The sequence below is a fragment of the Aspergillus fischeri genome, genomic scaffold (genome assembly GCF_000149645.3).
Source record: "Aspergillus fischeri NRRL 181 1099437636247 genomic scaffold, whole genome shotgun sequence".
Classification (NCBI taxonomy): domain Eukaryota; kingdom Fungi; phylum Ascomycota; class Eurotiomycetes; order Eurotiales; family Aspergillaceae; genus Aspergillus; species Aspergillus fischeri.
In genome coordinates, this window is record NW_001509772.1 from 2575624 (window position 1) to 2600461 (window position 24838).

The following is a 24838-nucleotide window of genomic DNA, read 5'->3' on the forward strand; positions in this document are numbered from 1 at the left end:
TGTTGTGCATGGTGTATTTAACAGGCTGTTTAGTAGACTGCTTAATACAAGTCCTTGCAGTTTACGAGGTTGCCGAGAGGTTTGGTTATTATCCGGCGTGTCGAAAGCGAAAGCTAGTAGCATAGGGATAGCTCTGGCTATCAGAATGACTGCGAAGTACCAGCCGTTCTAGATGATGCCAATCATTCATTACTACTCGCACACTTTAACGGTTTGATGGTTTATGATCCATCAAGTTCGGAGAGCTCGGACTGTAGAAAAGATGATCATATACTCTCTATGTGATTCTCAATATCCTTCACGTTCCATTTGCGGCTGCGAATAGGCAACTCCACCCACCGTAGTTGTCAGCGTGCCATTTGCCTCGAAGATATTCTCCATAGCATCAATAGACAAGTGGAATCCAGAGGGGCCTGTACGCTTGGTAGCCTGCACTGCGCCTGTTTGAGTTAAATCCGAGTACCAATCCAGGTGATTCCACCAGGGATTTGATTCAGACAATGTCAGAGTCACCATTTCCCGGCCATGGATAAAATGCCGGCCGTCGTCGCTGTAGTTGGTGTAGTTTACAGCTACAGTCTTGAAGCCTTCGAATCCTGGGTAAGCCGAGAGATGCACTTGCGCTATGCCGTGCACTTTCCCATGAAGAGTATAATGTCCAGCTGTCAATTGGTATGGTGAAGGGGTGCTAGCGCCGGGAGAAAAAGCCGTCGCCCAGGGAATCATATCTGGTACTGTATAGACAGGCGCAGGAGCCGCTGGTTGTCGACTGGTGAGATGGGCCAGCATCATGCGGTATGTACGACCACCTGGGGCGGTGGAAACGGGACAAGGAAGAGGATTCCGACCACCGCATGCGGGAGGAATTACCAAAGATTGCCAGAAGGCGATTTTTGTACCATCCGGAGAGAAAGCAGGGTCTGCGCGCCCGTTCCAATTGGGATCGTTGACGCTGCCACTTGTGCCGTTACCAGCAGCATTGACCTGTTGGCCAAAGTATGATCCTCGATCTCCATATCTATCAATTAGAATTGGCTGGAAAAAGCGACGAGCACCGTTGTTACGGGTAGACGAAGCTGCAGTCATGGTGACCAGGTCGATCAGCGGCGGGACATATCGCATGCCTGACATCCACATCTGGCGGTTGGATCCCCGGGTATCCATGACCACGAACCATTGATTGTCATGAGAAAAGGCAATGGGATCTGCGTATTCCGGGTGGCTAGTCAAACGACGGACAGCACCGGATGTGACGTGTACTGCGAAGAGGTCAACATTGTTCGCCTCTCTTGTAGGACCAATGTATAGAATCTCGTCCCCAGCACCACTAAAGCCGCGCAGCTCGCCAACAACAATTGCCTCGTCATGTAATCTGAGCTGCGTTCCCTCCGCCATGATCGAGGAGCGGCCTTTTGGATCGACCAGAATGTTCACATCCATCAACTCATACCGAGGAACGACAGGACTTCCGGTCGTTGGGTTTGGGTTGAACTGCAAACGCCCAAAGAAGGCGTTCTGGCCTCCCTTGGTGAAAGAGCTCCAACCCATGTGGACATCATCTGGATGCATGCGCAATTCTCGCATACTTCCACTGGACCAGTAGATGGGATAGATATATGTTTTGTTTGGAGTACATTCGTCGCTCACAAGGAGAGCATCACCACAGTCGAGTATGTTGCGGCCCCATAAAGCTTGACGGCCATTTCGAGCAGCGTGAGGATAATCCCTTGCGGGGTCAAGGCTCTGTGCTTGCTCTGCAGGGACGCCACAGCTGAGGCACTTCCATGGATCCCCGTTAGGGAAGAGTGACCCATCAGTCTTGACAGCAATCAATTGCTGGCCGGTGTAAATGCTGGCCGGGTCCGGGGCCGTTGGCGCACCGATAAATTCGACATTCGCAAGAACGTGGTTCCCGTCGGGCGTAAAATCGCCAGCTTGAAAGGTGTCCGAGGTAATTCCTATGCAACCAGTCCCATGTGGGTTAATGCTCTTTGTACAGGCGCCACTGTGGTTGCTGGGGGCCACGGGAGGTAAAGGCAACTCAGTCACTTCAATCGGTTCTGGCTGAGGGGCTGGAGGTGCCTGTGCTTGAATGATAGGTATGGAAACTGCCAACGCAAATGCAATCCAATTCATATTTCGCCGTTTCTGGTTCGAGGTGCAGTTAGGTGCTTGCGCTGGGATATTCATGACGGGCGCGGAAACCGCCCTTTAGTAGTTCTGCTGATTATCTCCAGGCAGCCAGATACAATCCGATCCTCATCAGGGGTCATCATTACATGACGACAACTTGGTTGTGCTGCAGGAAATGTGATCATTTATGGGAGATCGTCCTCGTAATCGTATAGTTTACCCCTTTGAGGAAGAGACACGAGTACGATATGCGGGTATCTCTGGTTGTCTCAGGGTCGAGATACGCGTTTAGATAAGTCGCGATTTCCATCCATGGTTTATGGAGCTTTTTGGGAAGGTAACTGCCAAATGATCAGACGTCAGCAATTTCTTGTTGGTTGAAGTGTGATAAAACCGTGCATTTGTCCGTGATCTTCGGATGTAGAAGTGGCCGTACCTAGAATCTATTCCTCGGTCCTTTATTAATTGCTTCGCTCGGAGATATGCAGCGTAATCTGCACGCATCTTCCAATGTCCGGGCATTGTGCTGTTATGGATAGAAATGTGCTGAATGATGTCCAGAGGACTTTTTCACGGCAATCCTGTTGGATCTGGCTGGATTCAACGGTGCCATCCTGCTGCTGGGTATGTTTCTTCTAGAGGGCACATTTGTGAAAAGATAACAAGAGCCTTGAGGAAATGGACCTTCAAGAATTCATTATCAGATCATCAGTCATGTCGATGTCCTCTGTCGGAATGGGCTTTCCTTTCTTGATAGTTCATCTAGTCATGAGATAAAAATATGATCTCGAAGCAAACGGTTCATTCTTCGCTTCTTGTCATTCTTTTGAGTTGGGCATGACCAATTGGTATCAGAGGTCCATTACTTCTAGGGTTGTATCTCTGCTTCCCCTTGCCTTAGGTTACTTCCATCAACTATTCCCGTCCTTGGCACACTCGGTTGCTCAAATCAAGGAGTATTAGTATCCTGCTTCTAAACAAGAAGACTAGGTTCGAAAACATCGATAAGTTGCAAGACACTAGAGGCACAAGGGTCAGTGAATAGAATTGTGACTGGTTCTGATAGCGCTTCAGGGATGCTTTGCGATCAAGGGATGTCGTCAAGTCCATGTGCAGAATCACATAAGCGTCAATCTCTGACTGATCTGCTAAAAAACGTTCTTAGGACAACTCATAGACCATATATACTAGTAGACTGCTTTCACATAGTCCAAGGAAGCAAAACTAATAGGTAGAAACAGAAGAAATTGCTGCTATTGGCCGGCTAATGGCCTGTCCGCTAGTAATTAGAAGAGCGTAGTACTATGGGCTCAACAGGCAAAGCTATTATCACTTCAAAGCAGCAAATGATGTAGAAGAGATGGAAGCACGAGTCGTCTATCTTCTTCTATTCTAAAGTATTATGGCAGTTATGTTAAGCAATTTTGACACCAAATTGGTATCGATTGGTGGTCGGAGAAAAGTGGTCAACAATATATATTTCCCGTATCTCAACCTCACCATATCCATCAACATACAATATATCCTTTTCTACGTAACAGTTGTCATTATCACTAAGCAAAATCATGCTCTTAACGAGATTATGCAGTAAAATCGCATGGATGATTAAGATGCCTTATGATTGCTAAGATTGGGAGATCACGAATCTATACTGCATATCCAACTACAGTGGCCGACGGGAAGAACAACTTGGACCTCGCATTTTACAACCTACGACTTCTGGAGATTGTTTAGGATAGTGGCCGAGTTGAGCATTTCCTATTATAACAATGTCTTCACCTACTGATTTCAGGCTGTCTGTCAGCTGCGGATGTTGATTATTTCATGGTCAACAACATGGACTGGAACACCTCGATCACTTGGATTGCATCTATATAACGAAGTAGTCAATCAAGTGAATGCATAATGTAAATGAGCAAGTGCATGAAACACATTCATTAATCCTAGACAGCAGGAGAATGAGAATGCTGGCGTCACCACTTCCGCAGACATAAACAGAGGCCACTTCACGCATCCTCCGACGAGGCACAATGATGGGATCGTTGTTGTTTGTCATTTCTCCTGACATAAATGACATAACTGACGTAATTCAGTTTCCTTGCCAGGTCTGAATGCGTCCAGAGCCGCCAGGCATTCCTGGCGGGATCCACCGAACCCCTAGCAGTATCCCTTGAAAGTGAGTGCAAACAGCATCAACTACCAGAGCGCCCCCCAAAGAAGTCGATCGAGCAAGAAGAGAATATACAAAGTGGACAAGGTTGGTTCTATGTTGATTTGTATCTATATGCTTCTAGAATGACCAATGAGTAGGGCGGTTGACCGGACTGTATGCTCGCCACGACTTTGGCCTGACAGGTATCTCTAAGTAGAATTGGCAATCATCATCCTAGCAATCTGTCAAAGTCTCACATCGCCACTGCATACGACAATAAGACATCAACATTGGTATTTCCCACACAAGTAATAGTGGCTAGTTGAGAACAGGAACTCCACGTGGGACAACAACAAATAAACAACGGTAATGTTTCCGCAAACGCAGGGGCAAAAAGGGGGGTATCCCGATATGCGAGCCCCCGGAATGCCAAATCTGTTGTGTACATGACGTCTGGAACATGCGGGGAGTGTTGATCCTCCTGGAATTGGTTGAGAGCGGCTACTTGTTTACTTTGATCGACAAGTTGACTGCTGTCTGCCATCCGAAGAATGTAAAAGCAGTCGATAGTCCAGGGCTGTTTAGAGCTCGAAAAAGGTATAAAGTCAGCTTCAGTCTCTACCAATTCATCCTCGAAATCATCCACTCAACACGACAACTCGCCAACTACCGCCACTCCAAGCCGACATCGATACAATCGAATATCCTTCAGTCTTTTAAGGTGTTCATATTTACAACTTTGTTGATTATATTCTAATCCACATCTCAATGTACGTGTCGCCTCTGATAGTGGGCTATCACTCATACTAATGTCCACCTAGTATCAAGATGCAGTTCACTCTCAAGGCTCTGTCCGTCTTCGCGGCGTCTCTCTTCTTCTCCGCTGTCTCGGCTGTCCCTCAATGCAAGCCCGGAGATGCCTGGCCTGATGTCCACGACTGCCACAACTTCTTCGAATGTGCCGCTGGCGGCATCCCAGTCCTCAAGACCTGCGGTCCCGGCACGGCTTACTGCCCCACCACCGGTGTCTGCGACTACGAATTCAAGATCCCCTCTTGCCACCCCCGCGGCGCCATCCCCAAGGGTCCTGAGCATGGCAAGGCCCCTCAGGGCTGGGGCTTCCCTGGTGGCCACGGCCGCCCCGGTGGTATGGGCCACTAAGTGTTGAGGAGCTGTCATTTTAAGCTTGGCTCCTCTCCGAGGGGTTGAGGATGTGTATTTCTTTTCTGACTTGTTGTCCTTAAAAATTTTAATTTACTCGGCTTGGATGATGTGGTGTCTGGCCATGGATTATAGTTGTCTATGTCGATACCCAGAGAGGATCTGCCCAGCATGACTGGCAGATCATGGCATAATTGAACATTCTTATCATTCTATATCTTATGCGCTTGACAGCACCCTGGTAAATCCTTTACCGCCATCCCATCAATTTCCTCTTTGGGAATGAGGGTTGAAGTGTGCCCGAAAAATTCGTGTTGACATCTGAAGTATGCATTGCAGAATGATCTAATGTACAGCAAGGAAATCATCAATATCTATATATTGGCAGGACTCATGGCACCGGCAAAAAGCAGCGCAAAGAGCACGCTCACTGCTGTCTTGCGTTTCTGCCACTCGCCTATGATCATACACACAGCAGTGGCCATAATCATATCATGCATCCTTGCCGGCCTCGCTCCCTTGGCGCGAGCCAATTCCATGTCTTCTGGCATCTCGTCGATCCCGAGGACCTCGCAGATTTTCGAGTTTTCAATGATGAGAGTCCCGTACTCGTCTGCCTCGGCACTGCAAATAAAATACCCAACGACCACCTCCTCCGCTTCCTCCGCCAGCTTGGCCGGTAGCATTGCTACCAATTTCAGGTGATGGACCGGCATTAGCCGTCTTGCTAATTTGCAATCCTCAGGCAAGTTCTTGGTGCCTTTCCACACGAAGTCGACCCCTTCGTAGCTGAATGCATATTCTCTCGTACGTTTTGAGAACGGCGCCGTCCACGTCAACAGACACGCCTCCGTAGCCCTTAGAGGTCGATAACCCGTGGGATCATCTTCAGTCCACACCCCCTGCTTCCGCTTACTATTGACCTCGCGATGGTACGCCTTCCCAGACTCTCCCCATAATCGCCAACTGCGCACCCGGTACCCTTTTAGATCACCATCCGCCTTGACGATGTTATCGGCATTGCTCCGTCTCTGCCACTGCACGACTCCCCTGGGGTCGATTGCGTCCCCGAGATCCCTGCCAAATTGCAATCGCCACCGCCGCCAGCCAGCGTAACTGTGGATGAGGCATATAGTCCGTCCGTCCTTGGAGCCCCCGGAGCGGAGGGTCCGGGGCGGGCGGGCGAAGCTGAGATATGGTCTGTGGACGAAGTAGCCGTTTGGGTCTTGGATGCTCGACGGGTCTTCTTTTTGTTTCTTGCGGCGCTGCTTTTGGGTGTTTGGTTGTTGGGTGGTGGTGATGAGCATGTGGTCGTTTCGTTCGCGGTAGATGTAGTAGATTGAGGAATGGTCGTCAGCGGATGCCATGTCGGGAGAGGTTTGTTGTAAGTCGGTTGCTAAAAGGGGATGATCGTCACGGAAGTTCATTGTGGAATGAAATTGGCTCAGTGGATGCAGACTGATCCGAATACCCAGGTCTACTTATACTCTGATAAATCATACACTATTGCTAGTGGACAGGGCGAAGCAACGCGCTTGCGCCCAGCAAATACGAGGGAGTTGCCCGAACAGGAGAAATGAGGGTCAATCCTGGCCTCCTTTGGGCAAGTCCCGTATTCGTCTATGGTTAATACATGTGGCTTAGCCTGATTTTTGCTAGTTCACTCGTATATGGAGGCTTGGCTCCTCAAGATACTATCATGTAGTAGCACCCAAGTCCAAGATGAGAAGGGATGACAATAACTATGTGACCCTGCCTCTGTTATTTTACGCAGGGTTGATCTTCGACCCGATGGTCGCGTTCATCCCAGCATCTCCGTGAAGAACTGCGTCCTATCCAGATGTCAGTTGAACATAATAGACCGAGAATAATCCACTTGACCTTGGGATTGCCCAATGTAGGAAAGATTGAATCTGAAACAGATCTGTGTTTAATATACATCTTCATTATATAAATAATGTACATCCATGCCTATATCAAGCAATCTAGGAAACAGGACACAACCGCCCATTATTATTCCATGAATAAGGCACAGGATCCGTAACCTGGACCTCCCAATCCTCTGCGCCGACAGCTGTCAGCGCAAAGAACAATCCCCACGGATCATACCGCTGCTTGAGGCTGTAGAGGCGGTCGTAGTTGGCGCCGTAGAATGCCTCTTGCTGGTTCGGCTCGAGCAGGTCTCCCTCGCTCATGTAGGCGCCCGAGTCGGGGGCAATGTCGCGCAGGACGTCCATCCAGTTCGTCACGGACAGAGACTTGTCCTTCACTGTTTCCCAGCTGGCGTCGGACGTCCATTGTGTACCGACGATGACGTGTGCGAGGGCATCGCGCCAGGCGGGGAGGACGGAAGTGTCCGTGGGAGGAGTGACGGCTTTGCCGGTGCCGGTGATGTGGAAGCCAGCGACAAAGAGGCCCTAGAGATGGTTAGTTTGAATCAAGTCAACGGGCGACAAGGCTTGCCTTTTCGATGGCGTCCTTGTGGGCAAGGAAGGTCCGGCTACGCAGACTGTCGTCCTGGAAGACGCTTCGGGGCATCAGACGGGAGGCCGTCTTGACGAGGGCAGTTCCAACGTATTCCTGCGGAAAGGCAACCGTCCACACGTCGTGGCTGCATAGAGTTAGTTATAATTTGCTTATGGGGTATGGCTGCTCACAAGTTGTCGGCGTGGTTGTACCACGGAGTGTAGGTGATGTTCTGAGCGTCCAGCACATCGAACCATGGAGCGAGCAGAGCCTTTGTCTCGTCGACGGTCATGTTGGGGGCGACAAACGACTCCATGCGGAAATAGTAATCGGTCGACCCGGCATAATCGGTACCGAGCTGAAAGGCAGATGCGCCGAGGTAGTAGTAGCCGTAGGTACCGGCATCGACAAAGCGCTCAAAGTGGTCCAAATACGACTCGACACCCTTCCAAAAGGCGTCGGTGCTAGGGGCGTCTTTGATGGTGAAGTTAAAAGTCACCGTCGTCGTTGGCAGCTTGGGCAATGCCTTGACTGTCAACGAAGTGACGACGCCAATGGTGCTGCCGCCGCCACCCCGAAGCATCCAGAAGACATCCGAGTTCTGCGTGGATGTGGCCGTAATGAAACGGCCATCGGCAAGGACCACTATCAATCAAGTTAGCCAGTGCCACTGGGCTGACGACGAGATAAACCTACCCTCCATCGCAAGAACCTGGTCCGCGGCCATGCCGTAAAGACTGCTCAACGGCGAATGACCACCGCCGGCGATATAACCACCTCCCATACCAACGGTGATGGCTTCACCACCAATAACAGTAACGCCGTTGGCCTTGGCATATTCATAGGCCTCCCATACCTGCACACCGGAGCCGAACTTGATGGCCGGGCCGACGTAGCCACTGGCAGCCTTGTACTGGGGGTAGAAGGCCTTGTCCTTCAGCCAGTGCGTCCAGATGGACAGAGCACCCTTACCGGCAGCCTTGCCGTTGAAATCATGGCCGGTGTTCTTGACGACTAAGCGCAGGTTCAGATTTCTGGCGAAGTTGACAGCCAGCTGGATCTGAGCTACGTTTGTGACATTAACAACGTAGGCGGGGTACCCGCCAATCTCACAGGTGTCAGTGTAGTTGAAGCCAGGGGGCATGCATGTGCGGCCTTCGTACAGGGGCAGCATGATTGAAGCAGGATCGGCCATGCTGTTCCACGTCAGTTGCGGCCCAGGAAATATGTGACGCACTTACTGCAGATCAGAAGTGATCCATTGTGACGAGATAGCGGCACATTTTGCCGCATCATACTCAGGCCAGTCGGGGTAACAGTATGCTGCCAGTGGTGTCGTCTTCACCAGACGTTTGCCAAGAAGAAGATCGAAGATGCCCCAGATCAGGTTGTTTGGCCAGGCCCCATCTCCAGGCATAACCTTGCACCGGTGCAAGCTTCTCTTCGCTACGGAAGCGGAGTTGGTGCTGGCAAAGGTGAACATGCTGGAGACGGTCTCATTCTGAATGGTGTCGGCCACATTGGCGAGAACCGCATCGGTCAGCTGGATAGTTTCGGATGGGAACAGAGTTGCCGATGGTGAGACAGTAGCTGCGGCAGGTGCCAGCGATGCCGACACACTGGCCTCTTGCGCTGCGACCGCAGAGCCCACGGCCAAGATAGCCAGGACACTGTTCATCATCTCTATGTCCGAGTACAAGGGTCAAGGAGCGAGGTAGCCTGTCCATGTCAACACCGTGCATGCCATGTGGCGATATTTAAACCCTCCGGGAACGGAAATTAGGAGACAATGCATGTCGAATCTTGTATCTCGAACCGAGCCGACTGTTGCGACTCGAGCAAAGCAAGTGGATCCTGGTCTCGGAGACTTCGATGGATTCTGACTCGGTGCGCAGAGCTAAATACGTAGCGGCACGACGATGGCCTTTTAGCGCATGAACTACTGCATAAAAATATATGTTCCCCACGTACTAGTCTAGGGACTGACTCGCTGAGCATGGGATGGGAGTCCTCCGTACGCACATTCGCCATTACTCTACTCCGTATAATATCGTGAACCCGGTCAGGCCACGTTTTGTGGCACTGGCTAACAAGGACTATTGATGTGGCTGCAAGGCAAGACTACAGCTCCTGCTTCCTGTGGGCGCTGATATCGGTTGGTCTTTTAATGCGGGGAGCGAAGGAAGAAGAAAAAGACAAAATAACGAGAAAGAGACCCAAACGTTAAATAGAGACTGAGGACTGTCCAGTGGATTGAGTTGTCATGCTGTTACTGTGTACCAGCAGTTGGCCGTCGCACATGTGCCCAGAAAGAGTACCAACAATAGCAATGAGAACAAGACTAAAGCTAAATCGAGATTCAAGACAAGCTGGGACGGAGGTTGTCGTCCGAAGCCCTTAGTCTATACTAGTCTATGTCGCCAATTGGAATTGTGCCAGGAGAGTTGCCGACTTGGCTCACTTACACCGAAGCAGAGGATTCTCGACTCAGTCGGCGAGGGACTAAGACTGCACTAGCATGCGGGACAATCTATTGACTTTTCAACCGAGGAGTCTGTGTTCTAAGTGGCGAATGAGTGACTCCTTTTGAGGAGACCAACCGAGTCTAAGATGGGTTCGCGCCGAGCCTATGTGGAGGAAATGTCTTGGAGTGTCGTCCGGCAATTTGTCGGCGTCTCACCAGGACAGTCTGGGCTGAGTCCTGGGTCCTTCAGCATGAATTATTTGACTAACTATCAAGACCCGGAATGCTTGCCAATTCATATGATGACCGAAGGAGGCACAGCGACACGAGGTCTCTAGCTGGCTAACAGCATGGCTCTACAGAAATAGACTTTTTCATCGAGTCAGCACCTCGCACACTAGCAGGAGAAACACATGTATCCTTCAGCAGAAGGTTCAAAAGAAGGCAGAAGGTTGCATTGCATGAAATCGGCAAGGAAAGGCAGCGTGAGCCTTGGAAACCCTAATGTAGAACTCTCCTCCTCCTTTCGTCTGTGGCAATTTCCGCTGCTCTCATAAGGATCTGACGGCCGCTTTTTAATCTATTTCTTCTTTCTTTCTTTCTTGTCATCTCCTTCCGATGGATTGCGAATCTCCTCGATGACTGCCCCAAGCGATACCCTGCAGCCCCAGGCGATTGCGCTGATCTTTGCATTTCCCGCGGCGGCAACGATCGTGGTGGGCCTTCGAATTTACAGTCGATTATTGACACGGACGTTTGCAGCCGGTATGTTCCCCGATCGTACTATATCGGGTCGAGGCATGCTGATCACGACTTATAGATGACTGGGTGATTTGTTTTGCAGAGGTGGGTGACATACTTTGTGAAAGGTTCTCGCGCTGACCTGAATTAAGGTCCTCTATTGGGCTGAGACGATTACTTCTTACTATGGTACGTCAATACACGAGCCTTTTCCCGCATTGTCTAACATATTCCAGTCATCAAGTACATGTATATCGGCTACCATGCCTGGGACGTTCCCAAGGACTTTCCCGCCGCGCTGGGAGCAAAGTTTTCCTACGCTGTATGTTGCCCTCTGTTCCTGTTCACTGCATGCTAACTGTCTTTTAGACATTACTCCTGTATAATCCCATCCTGGCCCTCATCAAAACCTCCATCCTCCTCTTCCTGTTACGCTTGACCGGTCAGAAAGTGAACGTACGCAGAGCGATATACGCCCTGTTGATCCTCAACGGGATCGCCATGGTGGCCACCTTCCTCATCACAATGTTGCATTGCGTCCCCATTGCGTCGAACTGGGATCCTTTGTCCTATCCAAATGCGAAATGTATCAATTTCGCCAACTTCGTCACCGGAACCGCGTGTGTCGCCATCTTCACCGACGTGCTGGTGCTGATCCTTCCAACCTGGATTGTGTATAACCTGAAGATCGCGCGGGGTCAAAAACTGATGTTGATCGGGATTCTGTCCTTGGGTTTCATGTGAGTCATAGTTTCGTCTACTGAAGGATCAGTGACTGATGTGAGAAGATCTGTTATCTCTGGAATTGTACGGGTCATCCTCCTCGACAACTACGACCGCCACATCCCGGCAGACTACACCTACTCGGTCCTCTTCTGTATTTCCACCATCGAAGTGGGGCTGTCCATTATTGCGGCCTGCGCACCGGCTCTAAAACCGCTCTTTGTCATGATTATTCCCAAAGTATTCAGCAGCAGCAAGAGCCGGACTGGTCCGCAGTACAACAGATACGGAGCCAGCCGCAGCGGGCCAATGGGGTATGATCTCGACCACATTTCGCGGGGATCCAGGCGAGGACAAGGAGAGACGATGATCGAGGCAGGGGACGATGAAAGGGGAGACAGGCTTTCTAAGAATGGGATTGTGCTGACCACTGAGATGGAGGTGCACTGGCACGAGTCTCGATGTGGGGGGCCGATAACTCAGGGCAGTAGTACGGAAAGTCTAGTGCAGCCGAGAAAATCATGAAGAGGGCCATGTATTGCTAATGCACAGTTGAAGTACTTTCGGGTCTATATACATAGCAACCCGAATGATTCTCTTCTCGGCATAGTCTCCAATTCACTCATTGCCAGTGGACCGCATACGGACCGGAGCTCAAATTCTGAAGCAGTCGGTCGAGTAGGAGCTCACATCGTTGTCGTGACCAATGTCGTCAAAGTTGACGAACTGGTTACGGCAGAACGAATATCCAAAGTCGCCTTTGCAGCCGGGGCTGTCGTACACTTTAAGACAGCAGCGGGTGGTGCCCTCCGGATTGTCCGAGTAGTACCTCATCGAGGAAATCTTCTGGTTGAGAGGGTCGACGTTGGGATGGCACCTGAACCCGGGATTTCCAGGTCCAGCATTGGTGATAGATGGACCCTCTTCCTCCTTCAGCTGGTAAAAGTACACGCGCCAGGCGGACACGCTGGGGACGACGGCCAGGGCGAAAGTGGCGGCGAGAGCTGCGATCTTCATTGTGCCTGTGCAATCGTCAGTTCAGATCGTACTGTATGAGGGAGTTGCATACTTTATGAAGGTGATATGCTTGCTTCTGTCAGAGTACTGTTGATGCGGTTGAACTGGCTTGTGGATGTCAACTTTGAGAGGGGCAGGAGAGGCCTTATATAGATTTCTTCTCGCAGATACTTTCGCTGGAGCTCAACACAAACTGTACTGTTTCGATGCTGTGTTCATATCGAATGTGATGCCAAGTAGTCGATGACAGATTCCAGATGTTAATCAAATTGGCCAAGACCTTAGGATCTCGTATAGAGAGGAACGCCCTTCCCAGATGTAGATGTACCGCGATAGAAGGACCATAGCTGCTGGGTGCTCGTATTCGGATGATAAATTGTCTGCATCTCCTCCAGTCTTCTCTCGAGCTTTCCGCACGAGTATAATCTTCACCACTGTATGGATCAAGCCTATATCTATATTGACTCTCCTCTTTCGTATTTCTCCTGCCTTCATGAAGGCCTGCAAGTCTGGGTCTCTTGTTACAATGGCCGGGAATGCCGGGAATCAGCATATGGATTTGTCATCTGGTCTTGCTTTTCTGGCAAAAGACGAAAGCAGAACGAGGATTCTCGGATGATCAACCTCCCTTGCAATGAATCCTATGTCAGCCGGTTACTTGTCGCCATGACCGGTTGGCACTCCTCGTTCTGTCATCCCTGAGAGACAAGCATCTTTCTGCGCTTATCTCATAATTAGAACAAGAGATAGCCTACTCCGTCGAGTAGCTCTAGATAGCGATTCAATCCAGAATACAGCATCATGAGGGCCATGCGCCAACTGAGCTCTGCCTCTATCCCCTACCACAGCCGTGGTCGTCTCGAATGGGCTCAAGGAAGATTTCTGGCGGCAGCGAGACCTCCTTCTCAGGTCTGAGGAAGCTCGCTCCATCGGCAAGCGGGACAACTGCGGATTGTAAAATTGCGGCATCTCACTGCTACCTTGATAGCATTCATGGCACAGGTTTCCGAAAACGCGAAACGGTGGGCGATATTTCCGAGCTGATGCTGCCGACGATGTGTAGATAGAAGATCAATGGGCCACGCAAAGTCGCCGTTAAATCTCATCCAGACAATTCGGACCAAACGGCTTACTTGCGCATAGACTTCGAGGTCACTCTGGATCCTCTTAGTAGCCATCACCCTACAATGTTCCCCTCGCCATATGCCCATTTTTATCCTGATAATGCGCCCGGAAATTGGTCTCGCTGGCTACAGGGACATGCCAAGAAGGAGGTCACCAGACAGACATGATTGCGACTCGGCTTACTCATTGTCTATGGTAGCAGTTCAGACGGTAAGCATCCAATGATCATCCGGACTGTCTTCAGAAACACGCGGTGGAGGACGCGGGTTCCGCGGGGCCCGAAGACGACGGCCAAGACCAGGCTCTTCGTGTTGTTGCTGCCAATTAATGCTCCAAATCAGAGTCATAGCTTGGGTGCCAAGTAATCTGGATCTTTCTGGGTTCTTGATGTGATCCTCTTCTGCTTTAATAAGTGTTCCGCGGGAGGCCGAGATGGATGGGTCGCCTACTGGCATTACATTTAAATATTCTCAGGAACAAGCCTTTCCTACCTTCCTGGTGCCGGAACAGTACGAACATTATCCTTGCACCTGTTGATTGACCCTATGGCCTTGAACCCGACGGATAACCGTTGGTCAGCGGGGGAAGATACCCCTTCCGAGACCCAGCTCCCCGATGGCGAGGAACGCCTGGATGCTGCTCCAGATGAAAAGATCACCCCTGAGGATATCGACCGCCGGTTGACAAACCTGGTCCGCAAGTTAAGCGCCCAATCCCAACAGTCCCATCAGTCATATCTCTTTAGCCGCGGTGAAAATAGCAGTCTCAACCCCCAGAGCCCTTCGTTTGATGCTAGAAAATGGGCTCGAGCCTTTTACAACGCACGTTACCTGCAGGATGATGGCCGTCCACCTCGGGTGGCAGGTGTCGCATTCAAAAATCTGAATGTATTTGGGTATGGCAGCCCCGTGGACTATCAGATGAGCGTTGGTAATGCGCTCCTGAAGGCGCCGACGATGATCCGACAGGCCCTGGGAGGCGGGAAACAGCGGGTCGATATTCTGCACGACGTCGAGGGCCTGGTGCTTCCCGGGGAACAGCTGTGTGTCCTCGGTCCCCCTGGCTCCGGTTGCTCAACGTTTCTCCGAACGATTGCGGGCGAGACCCACGGTCTGAATGTCGATGCGGCGTCATATATCAACTACCACGGCATCAGCCCCAAACAGATGTCGACGGCTTTTCGCGGCGAGGCAATCTACACGGCCGAGGTCGATGCTCACTTCCCCATGCTCTCAGTAGGAGACACATTGTATTTTGCCGCCCTTGCTCGTGCCCCGCAGGTGATTCCCGGGGGTCTAACCCGACAGGAATACGCCAAACATCTGCGCGATGTGATCATGGCCATGTTTGGCATTGGCCATACAATCAACACGCGTGTTGGGAATGACTTTGTGCGTGGTGTCAGCGGAGGTGAGAGGAAGCGAGTCACCATTGCCGAGGCCGCCCTGGGATACTCGCCACTACAATGCTGGGATAATAGTACCCGAGGTCTGGACAGTGCGAATGCTGTGGAATTCTGTCGGACATTGCGCACGCAGAGCGATGTCTTTGGAATTACCTCATGTGTGGCCATCTACCAAGCCCCTCAAGCGGCATACGATGTGAGTGAATACGACTGTAACCCGCTAGATACTCGCTGATGAACAGATAGCTGTTTGACAAAGTCCTTGTTCTATATGAAGGACGGCAGATATACTTTGGTGCTGCGCAGGCGGCCAAAGCCTACTTCGAGCAGCTTGGATTCCAGTGCCCTGAATCTCAGACCACGGCCGATTTCCTCACCTCGATGTGCAGTCCCGTTGAACGCATTGTTAAACCCGGGTTTGAACACATGGCTCCTCGGACACCAGAAGAGTTTGCGCAGCGTTGGAAGGATAGTCCGCAACGGCAGTCCCTATTGCACGCAATCGAGAAGTACAGCACCGAGCATCCGCTCGATGGACCCGATCTTCACCAGTTCGCCCTCTCACGTAGGGAAGAAAAGTCACCCCATCAGCGAGAGAAATCGCCATACACCTTGTCCTACTGGGGACAGGTTAAACTGTGTTTGTTGAGGGAATGGCAACGTCTCAAGAACGACCCCAGCGTCACATTGGCCATGCTCATCGGAAACTTTTTCGAGGCTCTGATCATTGCCAGCATCTTCTACAATCTCGCTGGAGACACATCCTCCTTCTTTTACCGCGGCGCCCTTCTCTTTATGATGGTCTTGCTCAACGCCTTTGCCAGTATTCTCGAGATTCTGACATTGTACGAGAAACGCACCATTGTGGAGAAACAGAGCCGCTACGCATACTACCATCCAAGTGCCGAGGCTGTATCCTCCTTCATCATGAGTCTTCCATATAAGTTCATGAATTCTTTCTTGGTCAATCTCACGCTATACTTCATGTCGAACCTGCGACGCGAGCCGGGCCCATTTTTCTTCTTCCTGTTGATTTCCATGTCAATGATGCTGGCCATGTCGATGTTCTTCCGCTGGTTTGCATCCTTGACCAAGACAATCGACCAGGCCCTTGCCCCTTCGTCTATCATTCTGCTGGCCCTTGTTTTATATACTGGCTTTACCATTCCTGTCTCGTACATGCGCGGCTGGGCTTCATGGATTCGATGGCTCAACCCCGTATCATATGGCTTTGAAGCCGTCATGATTAATGAGTTCCACGGACGTGAGTTCCCGTGTTCATCTTTTGTACCAGCCGGACCAGGCTACGAGGATGTATCTAGTACGCACCGAGTATGCTCGACTGTCGGAGCGACTGCTGGCTCAGATGTCGTTTCTGGCGACGCATTTGTCCGCTCCTCGTACGGCTACGTCAACAGCCACCGCTGGCGCAACTTTGGGATCATCATCGCGATGACCGTCTTCCTTGCTGTCTGCCATTTTGTGACGACTGAGCTTGTTGCTTCGAAGCGGTCAAAAGGCGAGGTACTTGTATTCCGACGTGGTAGCGCTCATATCGCGCGTGCAAAGCAGGGGCAGCGCGATGAGGAACAGCCCTCTGCCTCTGCCGTGCCGAATGAAAAGTACAGTGAGGCATCGACCCCTGTTGCGGGTGTTGAGAAGCAGACATCTATATTTCACTGGGAAGATGTGTGTTATGATGTGAAGATCAAAAGCGAAACTAGGCGGATTCTCGACCACGTCGATGGGTGGATCAAACCTGGTACACTGACTGCTTTGATGGTAAGTCCCTTTTCTACCCTCAGTGACATTCGAGAGACGCTAAGACTACTAATCCAGGGCGTCTCCGGGGCTGGCAAGACAACCTTACTTGATGTACTGGCCAGCCGAACGACTGTCGGAGTCGTCACTGGCGAAATGCTGGTCGACGGACGGCAGCGGGACAGTTCATTCCAGCGAAAAACGGGCTATGTGCAGCAGCAGGACCTCCACCTGGCTACTACGACCGTCCGTGAAGCACTCGAGTTCAGCGCTCTCCTGCGGCAACCACCGCAATACAGCCGGACGGAGAAGCTGGAGTACGTGGAAAAGGTGATTGATCTGCTGCACATGCGAGACTACGCCGACGCGATTGTCGGCGTCCCCGGAGAAGGCTTGAACGTTGAACAAAGAAAACGGCTCACTATCGGAGTGGAGCTGGCTGCCCGTCCCAAGCTGCTCTTGTTCCTGGATGAACCCACGTCTGGCTTAGACAGCCAGACGTCCTGGTCGATTTGTAACCTCATGGAGACGTTGACTCGAAACGGACAGGCGATCTTATGTACTATCCATCAACCGTCGGCCATGTTGTTCCAGCGCTTCGACCGACTTCTGCTCCTCGCCAAGGGAGGAAAGACAGTTTATTTTGGGGAGATCGGATCGGGATCCAGCACCTTGATGGATTACTTTGTTCGCAATGGTGGACCCCCCTGTCCGAAAGGCGCCAACCCGGCGGAGCATATGCTCGAGGTGATTGGCGCCGCGCCAGGAGCCCATACGGATATCGACTGGCCAGCTGTATGGCGCACTAGTCCGGAGTATCAGCAAGTTCGCCAGGAATTGTCTCGATTGAGACAGCTGGCTGGTCAACCTTCGTCTGTGCATTCGGATGACCCATCCAGCTACTCCGAGTTTGCGGCCTCGTACCCTGCCCAGCTGGGCCAGGTTGGTCGTCGCGTGTTCCAGCAGTACTGGCGGACGCCTTCGTATATCTATTCCAAGGCGATTCTGACTGTTGGCTCGGTAAGTACTGCCTGGTCAAACCAATTGGTATGTGTCTAACAGTTACGCATTTGCAGTCCCTCTTTATTGGTTTCTCCTTCTTCAAAGGCGACAACACCGCCCAGGGACTACAGAACCAGATGTTTGGTGTCTTTGTTTTCCTCTTTGTCGTCATCCAACTCATCTTCCAAGTCATTCCAACCTTTGTCACGCAACGAACTCTTTACGAGTCCCGCGAGCGCCAGTCCAAGACCTACTCCTGGCAAGCCTTCGTTCTCTCCAATATTGCCGTGGAGTTTGCATGGAACACGGTAAGTCATTGCATATATGCCCAGACACAGGCACGGACTAATCATGCCTCAGATCGCGGCGGTGCTCTGTTTCCTGGCGTGGTTCTACCCCGTCGGCCTCTACCGCAACGCAGAGTACACCGACACGGTCCATTCCCGGAGCACCCTCGCCTTCCTCATCATCTGGGCCACCTTCCTCTTCGCCAGCTCCTTCGCACACCTCCTCATCGCCGGCGTCGAGAGCGCCGAACTCGCCTCCGCGCTCGCAAACATCATGGGCATCATGATGTACGCCTTCTGCGGCATTCTCGCCGGCCCGCATGCGCTCCCTGGTTTCTGGATCTTCATGTATCGGGTCAACCCGTTCACGTACCTGGTTTCGGGCCTGTTGTCGACGAGTCTGGGTGATGCGCCGATGCACTGCGCTGCTAATGAGTTCCTGGCTTTTTCGCCTCCTGCGAATAGGACTTGTGGCGAGTACATGGAGGAATACATGGCCTGGGCTGGGGGGTATTTGTTGGATTCAGCGGCGCGAGGTGATGATCAATGCCGGTATTGTCGTGTTGATAACACGAGCCATTACTTGAGGAATTTTAGCATCGACTTCGCGACTCGGTGGAGGGATTTTGGGCTGCTCTGGGCGTATGTCGCCTTTAATACTTTTGGGGCGGTCTTCCTTTACTGGCTTTGTCGGGTCCCGAAAGGGAAGAAAAGACTGTAATTCGCAGTCGTGGATAGAATATAGATTAGATGACACGGAATAGAGGGCTTCATCTGGGTTTGGGCAGCTGCTCAAGTAGTAGCTGGACGCGTCTCTACAGGATGGTAGTTCCTGCAAAAGTGTCCACTATTTACAAAGATGTATCTATGTATCTTAGCCTCGGCAATAGCGTGTTCTGAGGCTATCCACACCCAAGATCCGGTATTTGTGCCGACAGAGGTGTCGCTAGAAGAGACCTAAATATTTCTGTTGCTCTTGGTTATGGACTCACTTACCTTTGGTAACGCCACTGTACAAGACATGAACTTCCACACTTTGTCTGTATAGGTAAAGATGTTAACTGACAGGACAATAATATTATTATTGCACTAAAGACTCCTTACGTATGACATGTCTGCCTAGAGCCAAGGCAATGGCAGCCTTGTCAACAGGGATAGATAAATAGACCATCTTCAACCTCCCCAAACTATCTCATCTGGACTGTCACGAATCTCATTCCTGTTCTATCTATTTGACCATCTCAACCATGCCTCAATCACCGTCTATGTCGCTCCTCACCACGGTCATGGGAATCATCCCCATCAGTTTTGGTATCAACGCCATCCTGCGTCCCGAACATGCCTTGACCTTCTTCGAGTTTGAACCCCCCGTTGCTCCCCGCGACCGAAGCCTTGTCGACAACCTGATGATTGTATACGGCGTGCGGGATATCTTCATGGGCCTCGCCATCTACGCTGCCGGGTTTCTCGGCACTCGCAAGTCCCTTGGTTGGACGCTGATCGCTACCAGTGCGGTCGCCATCGCTGACGGCGCTGTGTGTTGGAGCCAGGGCCATGGACAATGGAATCACTGGGGATATGCTCCTGTCCTTGCCATTATCGGGGGCCTTCTGGTTCGGTCTGACGGCAAAGATAATACGGACAAAACCAAATGAATGTCAGCAGTTCTATGTCAACTACAGTGAGGTATGCTCAGGAGTTTATCCTGGCTGTCAGAGGATTAGAACATGCAATCCATGACTTTTCGTATTCGTTCTCTATCACAATGCATATAATCCTGAATTATCGACGCGCCACGCAACACAAAATTCCCGACTTGCCCAGGAAGTAGACCGACCCAATAAATCGGAAGATAGACAGTCCAGCTGTCGCCCATAGAATCACTTGGAAATAATACTGCGTCCGCGTTGTGGATGTGTTCTGTCTCAAGGTCAGTAACTATCTCAAGCGCATCCAAGGGATCCCAGGCTTACCGTCAGACACATCTTCCTGATGCCGTCGCTCGTAATGAGCAGGGAGACCAGCAAATTACTCAGGATCCAGAGCAGCACCAGGTTGGTCCGAAAGTTGCGGTAGGAATCATCCATGCTGATAGTCGAGTCTTCGTTTGGTTCCTGATACGGGGCCAGCGCCCGCTTGACCGTTGCCTCGAACTGGCTGTCGATATCTGCCTGCGGTTTATCGACCTCCTCGATGAAGTTGCTCTTGCTGCCGTCGGCCTTCTTCGTCTGCGCCGAGGGCAGAGCGTCCGCCTTATCGGAACCCTTCGTACCCCACGACACATCGTGCCAGTTGCAGAACGCATACACCATGAGAATATTGATCGACGTGGTCATGCCCAGGAAGTACGCCCAGGAACTGGTCAGGATGTGCCAAGGGTCCATGTAAAGAATGCTGGCGACGATGTAGATGCCGTAAGTGGACACCAAGGCGATCAGGACAATCCCTCCACCACTGGAGCTGAAGAAGGAGGAGAGGAAGTGGCCCACGCCTTGGTCGAAATCAAAGTCCATCATGCCACCCATGAAGGCATTAGCGACCAGGTAGAAGGACAGGATCAGCACGTAAAACTGCACCAGAGAAAACCAGAGGAAAGACATTGTGTAGGCGAATTTGGTTCTGTTCGTGTCAGCAGTTTCTTATCGGACACGGGATTCCGGCAACTTACCCTTTGGGTCGGTTTCCCAGAGCCAGCACAAATTGGAGCATCAGCACCAAAAGGTAACCATATTTGACGAAAAAGTTGACAATGGGAGAGGCATCGTTGCCGAATGGCCACGCCTTGTACTTGTTATGCGAGCTGGGCGTCCCCACGAGGTCCATGATGACCGAGCTGGTCAGCCAGTAGGATGCCAACGAGAACCAGGTCATGATGAGCTGGCAGCAGTTGTAGATCATCTGAATATGCAAGAAGAACATTCGAACCAAGCTATGACCACTCTTATAGATGCGTCCGAAGTGCATGATGGCATACAGACTCGCAGCAAAGGAGCCATTGAGCCATCGTCGCCGCTGGCTGATGAATTCCGGCGCCGCCTCGGGGACATCTGTCTCTCCTTTGGATGCTTTGACATACGTGAGATGCCATTTGAACCCAGCTTTGGCCACCAGTTCAAAGCATAGGATGCGATCCTCCGCAAGAAACATGTTCTTTTTAAAGATATTCATCCCCTCAATGCCCTTCTTTCCCAGCCGCTTGGACAAAGTATGATCTCCATGGAAGTATTGCTCCAACGGTCGGCCCATGATCGCACGGTAGCGATATGCCGAGAAAGCACCTGGTAGCACACTCACGTAGCCAAAGGCGCTTTCCAGCGGTTTGTCGAGGATATTGGAAATTTTGTACTCGAAATTCTGTGCCGCGACTAGAGGGTTCAGCACATTGCGCCATCCCCTGCCCAACATCGCATGGATTTCGCCACACGCTCCGCCCAGTGTTTTGTCATTATAGAATGCTTCCCATAGGGCAAGCAAGGATTTGCTCCCGGGCTTCGTGCCAGCATCGAGCAGGATGCATATTTCCGGATTCAGGATTCGACTAAAGGCGTTGAACAGCCACCGGTGGGAATTGATTTTCTTGCTGTTCTTCTGCTTGAGGCAGAATATCATCTGGACCGGGGGTAGATTGCGAGGATCATTAGGCTGTGGTCTGACCAGCTGCTGCGTCGCGGTGACGGATAACTGTGTTGTATATTCGAACTGACTGTTTATCAGTGATGTTCTCCGACGCAAAGCGCTGCCTTGCATAACTCACAATATGTGCGACTGTCTCGCGCCCGTCCACATCCTTTTTCATCACCCCATCCTGATACACACCTATCGTGGCGAGGACATCCAGAGTATTCTTATCGCAAGGCTCAATTCCATCAAACACAAGACACACCACAATCTTCTGCCATGCCGGTCCTCCCTTGTTCCAGAATTCTGACTTCTTCAGGTTCACAATGTCCCGGACGTTCTGCATCACACCATGCAGGGTGCGGGCGGTCAGCACTTTATCCTCGTTATAATAAGTGATCGCGATGAGCAATTCCGTATGACGGTTATACATGGCGGGACGTAGGTTGTAGCCGTTGCGCAGGGTGAATTCATCCGGGTCGCAGGTGGCGGCCGTATCTAGACCTCCTTAGTCGACTGTGTGCGATCGCATTTCGGCATAAGTACTTACACCGCATATGTGTGAACTCTTCATGAAACGCTTCCTCCGCATCCCGATACTCCGCCTGGATCGCGTTCTGAATCGCACTCGGAACCGGGTAGTCAACGCTGAGCACCGAACCCTGGACGAGGTTGATCTTCCTTGTTCCATATCGCCGTAGCGCACTCGGTTTCACCCCTTGTCGTCTTTGCCAGGCATCCATCTCGATTCCACTGTATTCCGACATCCGTGCGCTGTGTACATCGGCGGCTTCGGACTCCGGGTACGGGGGAGCAAATGCGGTTATCCCGGGATCATGCAATGTGTATCGCCGCAGGGAGTCGGTCGAGATGTTGGGATCATCGTACGACCAGCCATTAGCGCTGGCTAAACTGCGTCGAAGGAGGGTCTGTTGTTGATCTTCCGCGTCATCGCGACCGTAGGTAGGCTGCTCACAGCAAGGTCAACTTTTCCGCCGTTCTTCATTATACTGCTCCGGTCAAACACTCACTGTGGGAGATGAAGAGGGCTGCGAGTAGAAGCTGCTTCGGCTTTCCTGCGGTGAATGCGCCGAATAGGGCGTTGGAGTGCCCATTTTGGCAGTGGGCGCTTGAGATTGGACAGGTTACACGTCGGTATAATCGGGGAAAAAGAATTATTTGCAGGACTGAAGAATTGTACCTGACTAAGAAGCCAAGGGTTGCAATTATATGCCGCTCGTGGAACTGATCTTACCACGGATCAGAGACAGATGGTTCTATTGTTAGATTGAGATCTCAAAGAGGTCTGACTGGAGGGTTTGTCAACAAGACACTGCCTTTGTCCAGACAACATCGCAGACAAACATTTTCATTATGATGGGCCTGTTGAACCGTCCCACCTCTGTCATCGTCCAATCTTGATTGACGACAGTTATAATTAGGACTTTGATTAGTGAGAACGGCGCAGCCTGCTTGGATGATGACAGAGTTGGCACATTTTGATCCTTGGTTCTGGGTCCAGTGGAGCAAGGACATCCAGCAACTTCTCACACCTCGCTATTGTTTCCGAGATGACTTCGCTGCTTGTCGACATCAACGCTTAGGGTCCTTTCCACTCGCGGGGCCATGTTCGTATGCCTGCCCCTGGCACCCCTGATCACAATCATTCCTAGATCTTGAAGTTCGAGCTGATCTCGAGCCAGCGATCATCAACTAGGCCGGGGAACGATCGTCAGCCAAGAACCGACCAGGGATTTTGTATTGATTGTCGCCGCCAGTGGCTGACGACACCCGTTGTAAGGCTTGGTCCGTGCCATACGGTCGCAATTTCGTAAGGTCAACTCCGTAAATATGTTTGATAGGACGCTTTGCGGCCCACGCCACGGTTGCTGCTGGTCGAGTTCTGGACGACGCGTGGTGCTGGAAGGACAATTTGGGACATTGCCAACGATGATTTGTGGCTTGTTCTCGGCTGTGCGGCGGTCACTCCACTAAGAGTGGGACACTGGCCATGCAGATCAGCAAATGAGCAATCTCAACCGGGATCAGGTCACACAATCCATTCCATCGAATTGAAGATGGACATCAGAGAATGTCCTGACAATGAAGACAGATATCCGAGGCATGACTCCAGGCGTTGTATCTATATGTTGGATGAGATCGAGAGAAAACACGTCGAAAAAACAATGAGAAAGTGGCTGATTGGGTGTGGTCACGTGACTCATGGTCGGCAACCTCGAAGCCGTAATAGAGATGAGGCCTTGCAGCAAAAGGGTCTTCATCTAAGTCAATTGCTTTGAATTGTAAGATATGTTGCCGTCAAGCCTTACTGGGCCATATTTCTCATATATATTCCGTTATGCGGTTTTGTGCTGCGTTGTGGCCACTGTTACTCCGTGGTGATATATAAAGATCAACAGGTGGTATTTCTCACCCAGCATGCTCCATCCACTTATACTAAACAGCATCAACCAGTATTGGAAGAAGAGATTGTTAACAAAGGCAGTGATGATACCAATATCCATACAAGTTCTTTACATAATTTTAACACCAAAAAAGGTGGACACTAGACGAATGAGGGACTAGCAAGTCAGCATCGAGCATGACATATGCTGGTTGGAACAACCCCATATTACAACAAGGGAACAATTAGATGCTGTCCTCTAGAAGATAAGTTGCAGCAGATCGGTAATAGAATCACACAAAATATACCGTCGAGGAGTGTAAACTATATCGCGCATAGACAGTAAAGTCTACTACTGTAGTGGGGGCGCAACCGGAGA

General features: G+C 51.1%; 9 protein-coding genes across 9 annotated transcripts; 4 read left to right on the forward strand and 5 right to left on the reverse strand.

Annotated features, from left to right (window-relative positions):
* Positions 1 to 288: 288 nt before the first annotated feature.
* Positions 289 to 2190, reverse strand: NFIA_041340 (uncharacterized protein; the record flags this gene model as incomplete). Its single annotated transcript, XM_001266452.1, has 1 exon — positions 289 to 2190. The coding sequence occupies one exon, from the start codon at positions 2188 to 2190 to the stop codon at positions 289 to 291; it is 1902 nt and encodes a 633-aa protein (XP_001266453.1).
* Positions 2191 to 5113: 2923 nt separating this feature from the next.
* NFIA_041350 (carbohydrate-binding module family 14 protein) lies at positions 5114 to 5446 on the forward strand (the record flags this gene model as incomplete). The annotated part of the gene is made up of 1 exon (XM_001266453.1): positions 5114 to 5446. One exon carries the CDS (start codon positions 5114 to 5116, stop codon positions 5444 to 5446), a length of 333 nt encoding a protein of 110 aa, XP_001266454.1.
* Positions 5447 to 5820: 374 nt separating this feature from the next.
* On the reverse strand, positions 5821 to 6873 carry NFIA_041360 (uncharacterized protein; the record flags this gene model as incomplete). The annotated part of the gene is made up of 1 exon (XM_001266454.1): positions 5821 to 6873. One exon carries the CDS (start codon positions 6871 to 6873, stop codon positions 5821 to 5823), a length of 1053 nt encoding a protein of 350 aa, XP_001266455.1.
* Positions 6874 to 7431: 558 nt separating this feature from the next.
* On the reverse strand, positions 7432 to 9593 carry NFIA_041370 (FAD-binding oxidoreductase; the record flags this gene model as incomplete). Its single annotated transcript, XM_001266455.1, has 5 exons — positions 7432 to 7863; positions 7901 to 8057; positions 8104 to 8557; positions 8609 to 9108; positions 9154 to 9593. The coding sequence occupies 5 exons, from the start codon at positions 9591 to 9593 to the stop codon at positions 7432 to 7434; spliced, it is 1983 nt and encodes a 660-aa protein (XP_001266456.1).
* Positions 9594 to 11014: 1421 nt separating this feature from the next.
* Positions 11015 to 12365, forward strand: NFIA_041380 (uncharacterized protein; the record flags this gene model as incomplete). Its single annotated transcript, XM_001266456.1, has 6 exons — positions 11015 to 11141; positions 11197 to 11222; positions 11270 to 11306; positions 11354 to 11439; positions 11487 to 11857; positions 11906 to 12365. 6 exons carry the CDS (start codon positions 11015 to 11017, stop codon positions 12363 to 12365), a joined length of 1107 nt encoding a protein of 368 aa, XP_001266457.1.
* A 129-nt stretch (positions 12366 to 12494) lies between these two features.
* NFIA_041390 (uncharacterized protein) lies at positions 12495 to 12857 on the reverse strand (the record flags this gene model as incomplete). Its single annotated transcript, XM_001266457.1, has 2 exons — positions 12495 to 12612; positions 12670 to 12857. The coding sequence occupies 2 exons, from the start codon at positions 12855 to 12857 to the stop codon at positions 12495 to 12497; spliced, it is 306 nt and encodes a 101-aa protein (XP_001266458.1).
* A 1670-nt stretch (positions 12858 to 14527) lies between these two features.
* NFIA_041400 (putative ABC multidrug transporter) lies at positions 14528 to 19158 on the forward strand (the record flags this gene model as incomplete). Its single annotated transcript, XM_001266458.1, has 5 exons — positions 14528 to 15583; positions 15634 to 17169; positions 17227 to 18168; positions 18225 to 18458; positions 18511 to 19158. 5 exons carry the CDS (start codon positions 14528 to 14530, stop codon positions 19156 to 19158), a joined length of 4416 nt encoding a protein of 1471 aa, XP_001266459.1.
* Positions 19159 to 19684: 526 nt separating this feature from the next.
* Positions 19685 to 20092, forward strand: NFIA_041410 (DUF4267 domain-containing protein; the record flags this gene model as incomplete). The annotated part of the gene is made up of 1 exon (XM_001266459.1): positions 19685 to 20092. The coding sequence occupies one exon, from the start codon at positions 19685 to 19687 to the stop codon at positions 20090 to 20092; it is 408 nt and encodes a 135-aa protein (XP_001266460.1).
* A 288-nt stretch (positions 20093 to 20380) lies between these two features.
* Positions 20381 to 23170, reverse strand: chsC (chitin synthase C; the record flags this gene model as incomplete). The annotated part of the gene is made up of 5 exons (XM_001266460.1): positions 20381 to 21056; positions 21106 to 22136; positions 22192 to 22553; positions 22606 to 23023; positions 23087 to 23170. The coding sequence occupies 5 exons, from the start codon at positions 23168 to 23170 to the stop codon at positions 20381 to 20383; spliced, it is 2571 nt and encodes an 856-aa protein (XP_001266461.1).
* Positions 23171 to 24838: the final 1668 nt, after the last annotated feature.